The following is a 15,580-nucleotide window of genomic DNA, read 5'->3' as shown; positions in this document are numbered from 1 at the left end:
CCTGTCTTCTGTTGCATTTTTTCATTGATTTCCTTAATATTGTTGATCTCTGGTTCTTCTAGATGCATTTTGCTATTATTTTTTTAGCTTTATAAAATAATTTATTTGTTGTTTGATATGGCACTGAATAAATAACTTAGGTAGAATTGTCATTATTTTAAGTAAGCTTGGCCTACCCATGAGTGATTAACATTTCTCTATTTGTTTAGATCTGCCTTTATTTGTGTGAAGTGTTTTATAATTGTGTTTACACAATTCTCATGTTTATCTAGGTAAGTAGACTCCCATGTATTTTACATTGTCTGCATTTATTTTAAATAGAATTTCTCTTTTTCTTTCTCTTCCTGCTGGGTTTTGTTAGTAGTATATATAAATACTGATGATTTCTGTGGATTTATTTTATATCCTGTAACTCTCTTAAAGTTGTTAATTGTTTCATAGTTTTTTAGATGATTTTCTGGGACTCTCTGAGGATACCATCACATCATCTGCAAAGAGTGATTATTTTGTTTCCTCATTGCCCATTATTATTCCATCAACTTCTTTTTCTTATCTTATTGCTATAGTTAGCATAGTTCCCTAGTACAGTTTTATAGCAAGTACAATATTGAATAACAATGAGAAATGTCCTTGCTTCATCCTGATCTTTTTGGGAAAGATTTGAGTTTATCCTCATTGTAGATAATGCTTACTCTTAGTTACAGATACTATTTATCATTTTAGAGAGGTTCCACTTATTTCTATGCTTTCTAGTGTTTTCAATAGGAACAAGTGTTGTATTTTGTCAATTTTTCTGCATTGATTCATATTATCATCTTATTTTTGTTGTTTTTGTAATCAATATGGTCAATTATGTTGTTAGTTTTCCTAATGTTGAATCAGTTCTTCATTCATGTTATAGATCCTACTTTGTCATAGTATATGATCTTTGTGATATAGTGCTATAAACTCCTTGTAATATTTTGCTTTAAATTGTTGAATCTATATACCTTAAGAAAATTGATCTATAATTTTCTTTCTCTTTACTTACTCTACCTGGCTTTAGGTGTCAAAATCATATCTGTGGCATAAAAAGAATCTGGCACTCCTTTTTAAGAAAATCTATTTTTTCAGATGATTTATATAGTATTGAAGAGAGAGAGATGGGAAAAGAAATGGAATCATTCATGAGACTGCATAGAGTTCCAATATAATTATTAATATATGCCAACCTTGTATCCATGCTTTAAACATCTTATTTTTCCATATTCTTTTCTTTTTCCTCTTTTACAAATCTCTGACCTCACTTCAATATTTTAAGGATTAGAGATTTCATCCTGTCTCTACCAATGCAGATCACAATCACTCCATGCCTTATAAAAGGGATTAATGAGGCAAACTTTAGATGGGGAGGGGATGTTATTGTTATTGTCTATAGTTATTGATATAAAGTGGGCAGACTTCTGTTCTGAAGGTGGGATTTTAAATGACAACCACTTGTTTAGTACGAGTCCTAGATATGGGTCTCTGGATGTATTGCAAGATTATTATCTCTTATATAGATATATCTCTCCTACTTCATCCATTCCCACTCCCTAAATATCTCATGGGATTGTTTCCCCCTCTAAAAAGGTGTCAGGGGCAACATGGAAAGAGGTACTACTTGTTAAAGAACCACCACTTTTACTCTGTCCTCTTCCTTTAATTCTCTGCCTTTTTCACAATGTTTTAATAATGAGCTAACATGTTTCATGTCTTAATCCTTACTATTATGTCTGGGGCTGGCTAAGGTTTTCCCTCAGCCTTAACATTTTGCTCAGTTCTGATTTCCACAATATGGTAATATTTGAAAAGCTGAGGACTTAAGAAGAACTAGCATAAAGAAGTAATGAGACACAATTATATAAAATCAAAAAGTCCTTGTTGAATGAAATTCTACAGCAGAAATCAGTTGACTTTATTCTATTGAGTTCTTTGTATGGGAATGTGTTATTAAAAAACCCCCAACTAAGTATCATTCTATCATGATTTCCAAGAGTATCAAGTAAATATATGATTATATGTACCTTATTTTTAAAAGGATAAAAGTTGGTAGATTGCACAGTGATATTCTATAATTATTAAAGCAATTAGTAATATTTATAAATATTAAAGTAGCTTTGCAAAAAGAATTGGGTAGGATAATCTTGGGGAAATGGGGAATATTTTTTAATGCACAAAATTATTCTTCCCTTTCCCACTGCACCCAAAGGGAGAAACTCTCTCTTTAAAGGTCGTTATGTGTTTACATTATGTTGAACCAATCCATATTTCCTCTAAGACCAGTTTCGTGCTAAATGCTTGATTCTTAGCTGAGATATTCCGGGTAATCTTATTCTGATTTGAAGAGTCCTCCAGAAGCAACATTATTTTTTGCAGCATATTCCTTTTGTTATTATATAATTCTTCCTTTCAACATTGTGTCAGTCAGAGGTATAAACGGGGTACCACAAGAGCATTCAGGTTGTTTTGGGATTGACAAAACACAAATGCATTTTTAATAACAATAAAAATGATATGCCAATTAATATAAACATTTTGTTTATATTATGAATTCCGCAGATAACAGTAGAAATAATTCTTTTAAAGCACATGACTTATCTGCTTACTTTTTTGCTGACAAGCTGCCTTTGAGAATATTGGGTTCCTAAAAACTCCAATATCAGTTTCCATATGGTTATTTTGGATTGATCCTAAAATTTTATCAGAGCCTAATATAATCCTTAATCATGATTGTCTCTATATTGAGGCCCCAGTTTTGAGCCACTATGTTTTTGGTTACACAATATTCTTCCATGCATAGAGTTCAAAATTATCCTTTGTGATAGTCATTTTCCTATATACCATTGTACTCTTCAAAATGTATAAACTAGTTGTCATGGCTCTAGGTAGGGATTCATTAATCCAGTATTCACCTAATAACTTTGGGTTATTAAATGGCTACACCAAAGGCTTGATAAGCAGAGCAGATTTATGCAATATGCATAATGGGAATTCCCATTCTGCTATACATCTCAGTTTTTGTTTTTATGTGGTTTTTATTGTGGTATGCTACAGACAAATTCTATTTTCTGGAATTCTCCTTCCAAAGTACTCCAAATGTTTATCAGATGCCACATTATTTATGACCAAATACATTTAGTGAGTAAAGTTATGTATATATATGTATATATAATTTCTTTTTTTTGTAATGAAAATCTTCATAAGTCACTATAGATGGAGAATATTAAGGCAGAGAAGTAGGCTGTTAGGGAAAAGGGTGATATGAGAGAAAGGTGACTATCAGTAAGAAAAATATTACTTGCTGGCAGTAATGCCATGAAACCTCTATCCTTTCTTCACATTTCTGGGAAGCAACATGACTTTTTCTTATTTTTTAATTGAAAATTTTTATTTCATTAATTAATTTAGAATATTTTTCCATGGTTACATGATTCATGTTCTTTCCTTCCCCTCCCCCCAGCCAATGAGCAATTCTACTGGGTTTTACATATATCATTGATCAAGACCTATTTCCATATTAGAATTAATATTATTTTAGTCCCAGCTGAGTTTCTTTGTGGAGGTTTCACTTTATTGCAATGTGAAAGTGATTTACCAACCCAAATGATTATGACTGTGACCGATTAAAACATTTATTGGGGAGGAGAGAAAGGAAACAAATAGCTTGTCATTAACAAGATGACTGTCATACTCATATGATACAAGACACAGTGGCAGAACATTTTGGTTGCTGTTGTTTATCTGCTAAGCTACACCTGGATGTTACATTATGTATATATATGTATATATCAATATATATAAATCATATGTATCATATATAATTATTTTCTTTATTATTTGATATATTAATGGACAAATGCATGAGGAGATTTGTATTTTTAATTCTAAATATGTATCAAGCTGTGGGAGATGATGAGAAATAATTGTACTCTACTTGACCTGCAAGTAAATTATGGATTTAGCTGGCATCCGACGGTAAAAATGTATTTTTTTCAAAACTAACTCCTACTTTAAATTATCTTAATGAGCCAGACTACCCCTTTATTTATAGAAACATGCGGGCTCAAGCTTCTTTCAGTCTTATTACAGTGAATAATACCAATAGCAATCGGTTTTAACTTTATTACTGCTACTGCTGCTGATGCCGCCACCTCACTATCTTTCTCAAGGCCATTTGTGCTTCAGTAGGTAAGGTTTTCCTTGCCTACTCTGATTCAGAACCACCGAAGGTGGACAGTTCCCTGGTGCCCAGGCACTGATTTAGGAAGGTTGAAAGGCCACCTCTCTCCTCCCAGCTGGATCAGGGTATCAGCAACAAACCAATCTATATTCTCCAACGCCATTACACACACACACACACACGTCCCTCTCTGACTTGGTCCCTTGATGGGTGTCTGAGCCTATCTTTAATGAGAAGGAAAGGGGCCCTATAGCTTGCCTGACCTCCTCCTTCCAGACAAACCTTGACTTCATTTGCCCCGCCTCTTTGACTAAGATGGAGATGGAGGAGGTGTCTTCTGCTCTTGGATCCTCCCAAACCCTCCCCTCTCCTTCTGGGCTCGCAATTCCCATTGGCCAAACCGGCGATTTGGAGGTGCGAGGCGGAATCCGCCCTCTCGGCTGCACACACAAGCAGGGAGGCGGTCGGGTTGGCAGGGGAGAGAGGAACAGAGGGGAGGGGGTGCAGCTTGGAGGAGAAGCAGCAGACAAGCAAGCAAGCAGGCAGGCTGACAAGCAGGGAAAGAGTCAGGAAGACCTCTCCGGAGGAGAAACAGTAACAGCAACAACAGCCTTAGAAGCGGTTGCAGCAGGGTAGCAGCCGCAGCCGCAGAAGCAGCAGCACCTGTCTCTCTTCGCTTCCAGAGTGGTGCACTGATCTCTGAGCGGAGCTTGCCATCTCAGCTGCCCGGGGCCGCCGCCGCCCGTGCTTTAAAAAAAAAAAAAATTTTTTAACCTGGAGTTGGGCCAAAGCCGGGCAAAGACGGCGGACCGGCCGAGGGTGGGGAAGGGGAGGGCGCTTTGCTGTGGGTTGAACTGGTGGGGAGAGACAGCTCGGGGTGCCGGGAGAGGAGGGGGGGTCTGTGGTTGGGAGGTGTTTTGGGGGGCGGGGGGGCAGGGGAGAGAGTGGGGTGCAGCGAAGATGATGGCGGAGTGCGGTGGCGGGGGTGGCGGCGGTGGCGGCGGCGTTGGGGGCCCGAGGAAGAAGGCGCTCTCCCTGCTGGAAGCGGCCCGCTCCCGCTACGAGAGCCTGCAGATCTCGGACGACGTGTTCGGCGAGTCGGGCCAGGACAGCAGCGGGAACCCCTTCTACAGCACCTCGGCCGACTCGCGCTCCTCCTCCGCCGCCTCTTCCGAGGACGAGGACGAGCCCACCACTTCCTCCATCTCCTCCTCCTCTGCCGCCGCCGCCCCGCCGCCTCCGCCGCCGCAGCCCCTGGCCCAAGAGATAGAGACAGCAACCGAAGGGCCCGCCCGCGGGGGAGGCGTCTGCTGTTTTCAGGGAGGAGGGCGCCGCGTCCCGAGGGCTGGAGCCGCGACTGGTGGGCAACAGCAACTGCAATATCAGCTCTCCCGGCCCATGGATGAAGAGGATGAGGAAGAGCGGGGAGGCTGGACCCAGACTTTGCGAGACACACCACCCCCTCGCTTCGAGGATACCAGCGGTAAAAGGGGGTGGGCGGGGCCGCGCTATGGAGTGGAGGGGGGGAGGGGCACAGGGGTTAAGAGCTCGCTGTGGTGGTGTATAGATGCTGGGGGTTGGGGGTGCAGTTGGCATACCAACCTGGTTGCCAAGTCTACTAAAACTAGAAGTCTCGCTTAGGAGGTATTCCAGATGTTTTTTTGGCTGTCTGGGATAGGGCAGAAATTGGGAAGGAGACAAACTCCTAGATGATGTCGAAAATTTGAGGCAAAGATAGATTCAGATGTGTAGAGACATAAATGGGCCCAGTACTGAGGTGGTGAATGCAGGTTCTGTGTACCAAGTCCACTATTGGTAGGAGGGAGATAAAACGGAGGCTGCTGTAGGTACTTTTCCTGTTCAGTCAAGCACAAAAGGACATGGGAGTTCTCACCTTTTAGTTGCAGGGAGCCTTCCAGGGTCCTGCACCAGAAAGTAGTTACACCTGTAGGAGGGCATCTTAGGAGTTAAAAATAATTTTCTGATTGCTAGAATTGTGAAACCCTCAGATGGGTTCCAAGGAATATATTTTCAAGTCCTCGTCTTTGGCAGGCTTTAAAGATAGAAGGGAGAGAGACCTGTTAGTTATCTTCAAATAAGTCTATGACCAGATTAAAACACTGTCCTATTTAGAGATGCCTGAGTCCCAGATGAACTGTCACACACTTTTTCCTGTACTCCATAACTATTCTGGGAATTGAGTTTTACAATATTCCTACATTGAGTTCTACTTTTAAACTTTCTTTATTCTCTTTAGTTTTTTCAATTTATAATATGGCCTCACAAGGACTTAGGCTGCCCTGTCCTTGGAGAGTAGAATCAGTAGAGAGGAAGAGGAAATAGGGGAGGATAATGATGGTGCTTGGTTTGTAAAGGTACCATTAATTTGGGCTGTTGCCACACCAGCAATAACTTCCTTGGATAGGTGTTCTGCATAACACTGTCATACATTAACAATAACAACAATAACAGTAATAATTGATATTATATCATGATCAATTTAAGGTTTATAAAGGAAATTACTTATAACATTTGAAATTTCATTGGCTCTTGCTTTTTGATTGTCATCACCAAATCACTGGTATCTACATGAATTTTTCTTCTTAGTACCTTGTTTTCAGGAAATTAGATTGTAAAGTACTACTGCCTCTTAGCTGGTGCAAGATTAATGTATTCAATATCAGTGTGAACACGCTCTATCTCCTAGTCCTTGTACTACTGTGATGCCTTGTTTTCCATCCTTGAAGCTCTGGAAAATGTAGTGGTTTGTGTGTGTGTGTGTGTGCAGGAAATGATATAGTACCATCATTGAGGGAAGCATAGGGAGTGGCCCAGACCTCAGCATGATATAGTTTTTTTTTTTCTTGTTATTCTTCCTTGGGTCATACTGTACTCCATCATAAGGGCCATAAGAGATTCTCTTGAGAAAAATGACACTTTCCTCCTTCTTGGAGTCAAATTGGAAATCACTCTACAGACTATTTTCAAAACTCTGGTATTAGGTACCAGCAGGTTCTTAATAGACTTGGTCTGTCTCCATTAAGGAAAATGCAGCATCAATGTTCTGTAAGACATCTAGATGTATAAAGAGGTTGACTTAATCCATTTGGTTTAAATAATCTTGATCAGTCAACATATATTAGAGCAACAGATTATAATCTAGGTTTTCTGGTTTGCCATTTATTTAAGATTTCTGAGAGAAACATATTTCCAAAGTCATATTATTTCGTATAATGTCTCTTTTAAAATTACACTATAGCTTCTTGAACACCTCAGTGGTTACATGCCCTAGACAGGTCTATTGTGTATGGTATCTTATGAACTGTAGCAAGCTATGGTTAGTCCTATATTTGGCAGATTATCTACTGTGAATTTATCTCACTTCAATGGCTTCATCTGCAAAATGAGAAAGTTGGAATAGATGATCTTTAAGGTCCCTTTTACTTCCAAGATTCCAAGGTTGGACACTTGGAAGAAGCATTCTGGCAAAGACTGTGCCTAGAAAAATATAGCAAATCTTCCAATTTGAGGCAAAGAGTTTTGTGTCAGGATTGTTAGAGAAACTGTGTTTAAATAAAACCTAATTATGAATAGTGATGCTGCGTGTGTTAGATCTTGTAAAGGGTATAGATTGCACTATACTCAATCTAATACCATGCTAAATTTTAGTCATTTGCAAGTAAGAGAAATCCTGAAACTGGGCACTAAAACTATAACTTTAGTATTCGAATCTTACTGGTGCAACACTCTTGATGTCAAACATCATGTGCTTAAGTCAGAGTTTGTTTAAAAGTCCAAGGTTGTAATTAAACCTTTAATCCAAGAGTTAACCCCTGATGGACAATGTTTATCTTAGAGTCTTGCCCCCTTTTTTGTATAACAACTTTTATTTGTTTTTACTCTAGATAATAAATTTAGAATTTCTTTATCTTTCTATAGTGCTACATACCCTTAAACAAAGTGGGGAAAAGATATTGATGCCTTATTAAATATGAGTTCCTATTTCCTTGGTAACAATAGATTATGATTTATAGAGGCTGAAAATAGACACAGAAGTACAGTGTTGGCAAGGAAAAAATGCCTCCTCCTAGTAATGTAATGACAAAGAGGGTTGCTGTTGGGCATATGAGGGCTACACCTCAGGAGTTGCAATAGTTAGAAATATTGTTAAAAGAGTTTTTGGTTCAATGCAATCAAATTAACATTTTAGAAACTTTAAACAAAGGATTCACTGCAGTCTGTGCCTCTGACATTTACTGCATTCTGAATTGACCCTTCTACCTTACCTCAAATCAACAGATCCAGTTTGCTGAGGTGGGAAGGTGGCAATCTATACATATATTCAGACTTCCTATTTTAAAACCTATATAATCTTTGCTTCTGTGGGCTTATTTTCTGGACATCTTTTCTTTCTATTAAATTTAAGTCTAAATATTTTGTTATTTATTTGACCTGAATCTACCAGGACTGATTGCCAGGGTTCCTCTATAATCTTTTCAAAAAGCTCATATATATGATATACCACCTTTTCTCTGAAATCAAGTCTTCCATTTTGGGGCATTGGAAATAGTGTACACTGTAGAGAGGCACATTGAACTTGACAAAAATAAAAAGGGAAAAGAAAGAGAACACTCCCTTTAAGTCTTCCCAGCCCCATTATGCCTTGAAAATATATTCATGTGTGCATATAAATAACACACCATCTATTATGTGATAAGTACAGTTTCCCTACAGAAATAAATCAAGATTTCGGCGATCTAAAAGTTCTGAAAGATTCTTCCTTTCTATCTTGATTTCCTTTTCAACTCTTGATGGTGCTGAGGTATCGATATTTGTGTTCCCTCAAGATAATTTAAATACAGGCTGTGTGTGTTCTCATAATTGGAGTAGTGCTGGTTAACAAAACAGGTAGAGTCTCCAGAATTTCTTTTAATTCTTCCTTGACTCTAGGGTTACACTTGTAGCAGATGTTTTCTAGAAAGGACCCTTAATTCAACAATTTTAGAGTTCTGAAGCTGGAAGGGATCTTGAACATTATCTAGTCCAATCTTCTTATATTTTGTTGATGAGGAAATTGAGGCCAAGAGAGAATGAAGTAACTTTCCCAAGATGTACAAGATTACCTGATGGATGATTGCATCTCCATGGCAGGGGTACTTGTATCACTAGTGTGGATTTTGAGCACTTTGCATCTTTAGTTTTAGGTAACAAGGTTTTAAGAAGGATGTAGATAAGTATCCAAAAGAATGGTGAAGAGCCTCAAGTCTGTGCTATATGTGGACTGGATGAAAGAACTAGACATGTTTATCTCAGAAAAGGACAGACTCTCGAATGGTGGGGTTGCCAGATTTCTTCAGTATTTGAATCACTATCATATGGAGGAAGGGACTAGACTTTTTCTGTTTGGCCCTCTTTCTAGGAGGAATGGACAAAAATTTTCCCAACAGTTAGAATTGGCCATCTCAAGAGGCAAACAGTTTTCTCTCCTTGGGAGTCTTCAATCAGAAACTGAATAACCACTTGCTGGATATATTATAGTATTTGTGTGTGTGTGTGTGTGTGTGTGTGTGTGTGTGTGTGTGTGTTAGATATAGGGAGATATAGATATATGGATATAATATATCTGGAGTCACAAAATAATATAGCTATATTATAGTGGAAATTTCTTTAATGAACATTATTGTTTAGTCATTTTGAGTCACACCCAATTCTTCATGATAATTTTTGGTGTTTTCTGGCAAAAATACTAGAGTGATTTGCCATTTCTTTCTCCAGCTCATTTTACAGATGAGGAAACTGAAGCAAATAGGGTTAAGTGACTTGCCCAGGATTACATAGTTAGTTAGTATCTGAGGATGGATTTGAACTCAGGTCTTTTGGCTTCAGGCTTGGCATTCTGTCCACTGAACCAACTAGCTTCACATTCATTCTTTAATGACTAGGATGGGCTAAATGGCCACACTAGTAGTTTCCAACTCTCAAATTCTGTTATTCTGTGACCTCTTCATATTGTCCATAGTTTTGCACAAATTCCTTTTATTCTTATTTTTATTGTGATCCAAATTAATAATTTAATGAGTGAGTGGGAAACTCTCAATGTGGGTAAACCTTGTTTACCAATCCAGATCTATCACTTCCCTGTAGTCAGAGTTTGGGGATTTGCCTGGGACACAGAGAGGTTAGCCAATAGTATATATTAGCACTAAAATTTGAACTTGTCTTCCTGACCCTGTGTCAAATACTCTACCCACTATACCTTGCTGAAATAAGAGATTTATTAGCACAAATAACAAAGTATTTATTTATAATTTTTCTTCTTTTTAATACCTAGCCCCTTAAAAAAAGTACCTCTCACCACTGGTGTTTGCATATGATTATTGTTATTTCTTTGGTTCTGCTCCATTCCAGCCATAGGACACACAAAATTCTCTAGAGATCTAAGGTACTTAATTCCATTCAGAACACTGTGCAGTGTACTGGCTATATGCCCATTTGAGCTTTGCAATAGCATGAAGCTGAGACTTGGTTACTTTCTTGGATTGATTTCCTTTTTTTTTTTAACTTTTTGTGCTCTTTATGCTTTACTTCCAATTCAGGAGGAAAAGAAAAACAGAAATATTTGTTTAGGCCAGGGATTTTTGATCTGAGGTCTGTGAACCCCCCCCCCCCCAAGGAAAACAATTATACATACATATATATAATTGTTTTCCTTTGCAATTCTGTGTGTTTTATATATTTAAAAACACCATTCTGAGACTCTAGAAGCCTTGCTTAACAACCCCTGATGTAGGTGCTGCTTTGCTTTGATTTCTTTGCCTATATCATATTTTGCAAACTAATATACAAATGTGAGAAAATGAGATATGGATAAGTCTGGGTGATAGTTTAGCTTTTATATTAGGGGAATATTTTAGACTAGTTTTCTTTGTTTTTGTGGACCATGTCACTCCCTTCATTATCCTTCAGCAGGGTGATGTGACCTTGAAAGGCTGGGTTTGGAGAATACTGTTTATAAACATATTTTTAAAAAGCCTTTATCTGTGTAGGTTTGATTTGGTTCAAGGTCCTTTAGACTGCCAAGTAGTATTCAGTGGCTCAAGGAGAAATGAATCCTACACTCTTCCAAAAACTATCAAACTGAGGCTCAGGTGTTGTGTAATAATTTGGGCACTCAGATGACCAGGAAAGGAAATGAGCATTTACGGCATTGTATTTGATGTGGTTCTGTTAATACATTTTACTATACTTTCAAATTCAGCATATGGTGAAACTCACATGAATATAATAACCCTTTAAATAGGTAAATTGGAACATTTGGCTACAAGTAAGGATTTAATATATGTTGAAATACAAAGACTGGGTTAAAGGAGGAAGTTAAACTGTGGAAAATTGATGAGATGATGTGAATTCTATTTAAGAAGATTAGAAGGTATGGTGAAGCATTAAGGGTAAGAGACAAACTTTCTATTTTATTAAATTTTGTAACTGCTTTGTAGGTAATATAATTTTTTCTCAATTATTGGATTAAATGCATTAACAAGGTGGCACTTTTTATTTTTTGAGAAAAGAGACGATACTTTTTTATTTTGCAAAATTTGTCAAAAATTTATATGAAAAACTATTCAGCAACATCTGTAATGTAGTGCCCTTTCTCAGTAAATGTACTGTATTATAATAGCTTAACTAAAATTCTTCCTTTTCCTATCTTTTTTCTTTTTGGCTTCATGGAAATAATATGTTGTAAGGTAAATAGCACTTCTGAACCCTAGTTCAGAGTAGGGGCTGAACTACTAACTTGCTTTGTTACCTCAGGCCAATCACGTAACCTCATTGGGACCCAATTATAAAATGAAGAAACAGAATTGGGTGTTCTCATTAGGTCTCTTCGAGTGATGAATCTATGATATAAAAAGATCAGAGGAAATGTTCAAACTATATAGGAAGTCTTTACACTGGTTAGGGAGTGGGGGAATTCAAGCAATAAGGAAGAAAAATTGCTTGAATTTGGTCCATTCATGAATAGGAATTGCACTAAGTGTGGGGAGATCACTGTAGAATAGTTATCAGAATATCATTAAATTAAACTCTGATGGGAAAAGTACAAATGAAGAAATTGATCACAGCATTATTCCTCTTTAGAAAGTGAGTTTGTGACACAATTTGCATAAAAGTTCATAGAAACAATTAAAATAAACAATTCAAAGGAAACAGAGAAAATTTGAAAACACTTTATTGGAAGAAAACAAGGAACAGATAAAAGGAAAGTACCAAAGGAAATATAGTATGGCTGGGGGGAAAGAGGAGAGAGTCTGAAAAAAAAAAACTTTCCAAAAAATGGAAGTGTAGCCAAATGAGAAAAAATAGGACAAGTGTAGTAAATGAGTAATAAATTAGGAATCTAGAAGGCCAAAAGAGAAAGTGGAGTGATATGTTTCATGGGACCCCAAGAATAGTAGAAATTTGTTTTAAATGTATCAAAGGGAAGAATCCAGCTAGCATCAGTGGGACCATTCAATGATCCAATAGAATGTATTCAAATTGAAAGGAGGGACAGTTTTCATTTTTACTTTTGTATTCATTAAATAGTGTTTTCCCCATAAATGCTTATTGAATCGATTGTTTCATAAATGGTGTAAAGATGTATTGGGTGGGAGAAAATAGCAGGGAAAATAAAAGAACTCAGTTTAATAAGTTTTTATTAAGTGTCTACTCTGTGCTAGGTATTGTGCTATGCCCTGAAGATACAAAGACAAAAATGGAAATTTCCCTTGTTATCATGGAAGTTACAGTCTATTGAATTATGTGCCTTTCTTGATTCCAAGGTGTCCTTTGCAACAGATTAAAACCAGAGATAGTGGATTATAAAGTTTCAGGTGTGTAAGGTATTCCAAACCCATAAATTACATGTAGATAAATTTCAGAGAAACTCATGACATAGTGGTAAAAATAAATGATTATTATGGTTTTGTACTGACATATTATTGATATGTAACTTCAATCCACAAGAGTTTTTATGGGGACCTTTGAAACAAATTTAGTGTGGAAAGGAATCACTGGCCTAACTGATATAATAACGTTTCTGTATATACATGGTCATCTGTTCATGATAGATCAATCAGTATTTACAATCCCTGAACACTTAAAAATAGTTTATAGGAGAAAGAGAAGCATATTAAAGCATGTCAAGTCATGCCTAATGAATCCATGAGAGTTCTTTGATAAGGCATATTGGTATGTTAATAAAAGGGGAAACTGTATATAATTAGATAACATTTAATTTTCCTTAGACTTTCAAAACTTCTCTAACAAAGTCTTTTATTAAAAGGTTATTTTTAAAAAGACAAGTTCTTTTGGAATTGGTACAGACTGTAGAAGAAGAACAAGGATAAGGAATATTTCTCAAGATGAATGAATTGATACAGGTGTACTCTTCATGGGATTTTTGGATTTGACCAGGCTTAAGAATTTTGTAAAGGAGTGTGGTATATAGTGGACCGTATCTGCATACCATTGGAATCTCATTGAGGACAGGGTCTACATCTTTTTCTTCTTTGTAAACCCACTGCAGTGACTTAGGCAGCACTTTGTCTGTAATTGGCTTGCTGTAAATGAAAGGATGAATGAATTTTCTAAGCTTTTATGGGGATTAAAATGCCAAGATAATGGGGATAAACTGCTAGCAGATCTCCTGAGGGCATGTGAGTGGGCAGAAAAAATGACAGATGGGTCTCAGTGTGGATAACTATAAAGTAATGCATTGGGCAGGAATTGGAAAAGGGGAAGGGATATGGAAGGAAAAGGGAATCTAATCTAAGCTTATAAGATGATCAGCTACAAACTCATCAGTTATTCAACAGAAAAGGGACTTAGGAATTATTACTGACCATTTCTTAAATACTTTTGTTCCAATAAGCTTCAAAGTCCAAAAATGTTCATGAAATTTTGAGGGATTAAAAAACAGAACAAAACAATATATCGACTGGAAACTGTATAAAACCAATGGGAGGTCTGCTTCATACATACTGTACATGGTACTACTCAGGGAAGATACAATGAAAGTAAAACTTGCCTATCCAGGCAACTAAAGTGACCTAGGGGATGAGATGCCTGTCATAAAGGATAGACTAAATATTCTTTGTTTGTCATCTTTTTCTTTTTAATTGATGACTTTTGCTTTTATATCAAATTCATTAAAAAAAAACCCTTACTTTGCATATTAGAATTAATCAAAAGAGTAGTAAGGACTAGGCAATGGGAATGAAGTGACTTGCCCTGGGTCACACAGCTAGGAATAGAGACCAGATTTGAATCCAAGACATCCTGTCTCTAGGTCTGGCTCTTAATCCACTGGGCTGTCCAGCTGCCCTCCTCACATTCAAATTTGTCATTCCCATCCATGGAGACTTTCCTCTTAAAAATTTTTTTAAAAAGGGGTGGTGGTGGAAAGTTAATTGAAATCTACCACTGTCTTAACATCATAGGTAGGTGGCCTTCCACATCCATAGCCCCCTGCCTCTACAATGAAGGAAGGTGCCGTTTTATTTATCAAGATTGAGGTACATAAAGTGAAGAGAAGGGATATGGGGAAATCTTGAAGAGTTCATTGTCCCCCCCCCTCCCCCAGATTATGACTCTTGTATCCTACTTGTGAACCTCTTTCTTTTTACTTTTCTCAGCTAGGTGGAAAAGTAGATAGAGAGCTAGAGTTGGAGTCAAAACCTGAGTTCAAATCTAGCTTTGGATTCTAGTTGTGTAATCCAAAGCAGGTCACTAAGCCTCCATCTGTCTCAGTTTCTTCATATGTCAAATGAAGATAATATAGTACCTATCTCCCTACACTTGTTATAAGGATCAAGTGAGATGATATCTTCAAAGTGCTTTGCTAACTTTTTGCAAAGCTAGCTGTTATTATCTTATATATTTTCTTCTCTCCCTTCCTTCCTCCATTCTTTGTACACCACTCATAGTTCAGTGAGTTCTACCTCAGACAAGCTTTTTATCACATGTGACATGTCTTTCCACATTAACTCCCTGCTTTTCTCTTCCCTTTTTCTTGTGGTTATTTCAGAAAAACTCTCCATACTATCGCCCTTCTTTCCCTTAAGAGCAAAAATAAATAAATAAATAAATGACCTTAGTCATGCGTACCACTTGGTCTTATTTTCATCTCTTATTTCTATCTCTTCTTGCTCTTCTTTTTTTTTTTAACAGAAAACCATAAGTTTTGGAGTGAAATGAGATATAATAAAGAGCCAGTGTTCTAAGCTTCTAGAGTCCTTGAAAAGTATCCTTCAGTATCTCTTCCAAAGCCTACTTCTATCTTTTTATCTTGCTCTCAACTAGCTTTTCTTCAAATACACAAAGTATTTAGGTAAATTC

At 37.1% G+C, this 15,580-nt stretch overlaps 1 protein-coding gene across 1 annotated transcript in view; it reads left to right on the top strand.

The window, feature by feature from the left end:
- Nucleotides 1–4,629: 4,629 nt before the first annotated feature.
- PGBD5 (piggyBac transposable element derived 5) overlaps nucleotides 4,630–15,580 on the top strand; it is a 166,672-nt gene continuing 155,721 nt past the window's right edge. The window contains exon 1 of the mRNA XM_056816139.1: nucleotides 4,630–5,684. Within this exon, the coding sequence (XP_056672117.1) occupies nucleotides 5,162–5,684 (523 nt within the window). The 5' untranslated portion in view covers nucleotides 4,630–5,161. The remainder of the gene's footprint in view (nucleotides 5,685–15,580) is intronic.

This window comes from Monodelphis domestica, chromosome 2 (genome assembly GCF_027887165.1).
Source record: "Monodelphis domestica isolate mMonDom1 chromosome 2, mMonDom1.pri, whole genome shotgun sequence".
Lineage (NCBI taxonomy): Eukaryota > Metazoa > Chordata > Mammalia > Didelphimorphia > Didelphidae > Monodelphis > Monodelphis domestica.
The sequence above is the reverse complement of the archived record's forward strand: the minus strand, read 5'-3'. Positions and strand labels throughout refer to the sequence as shown.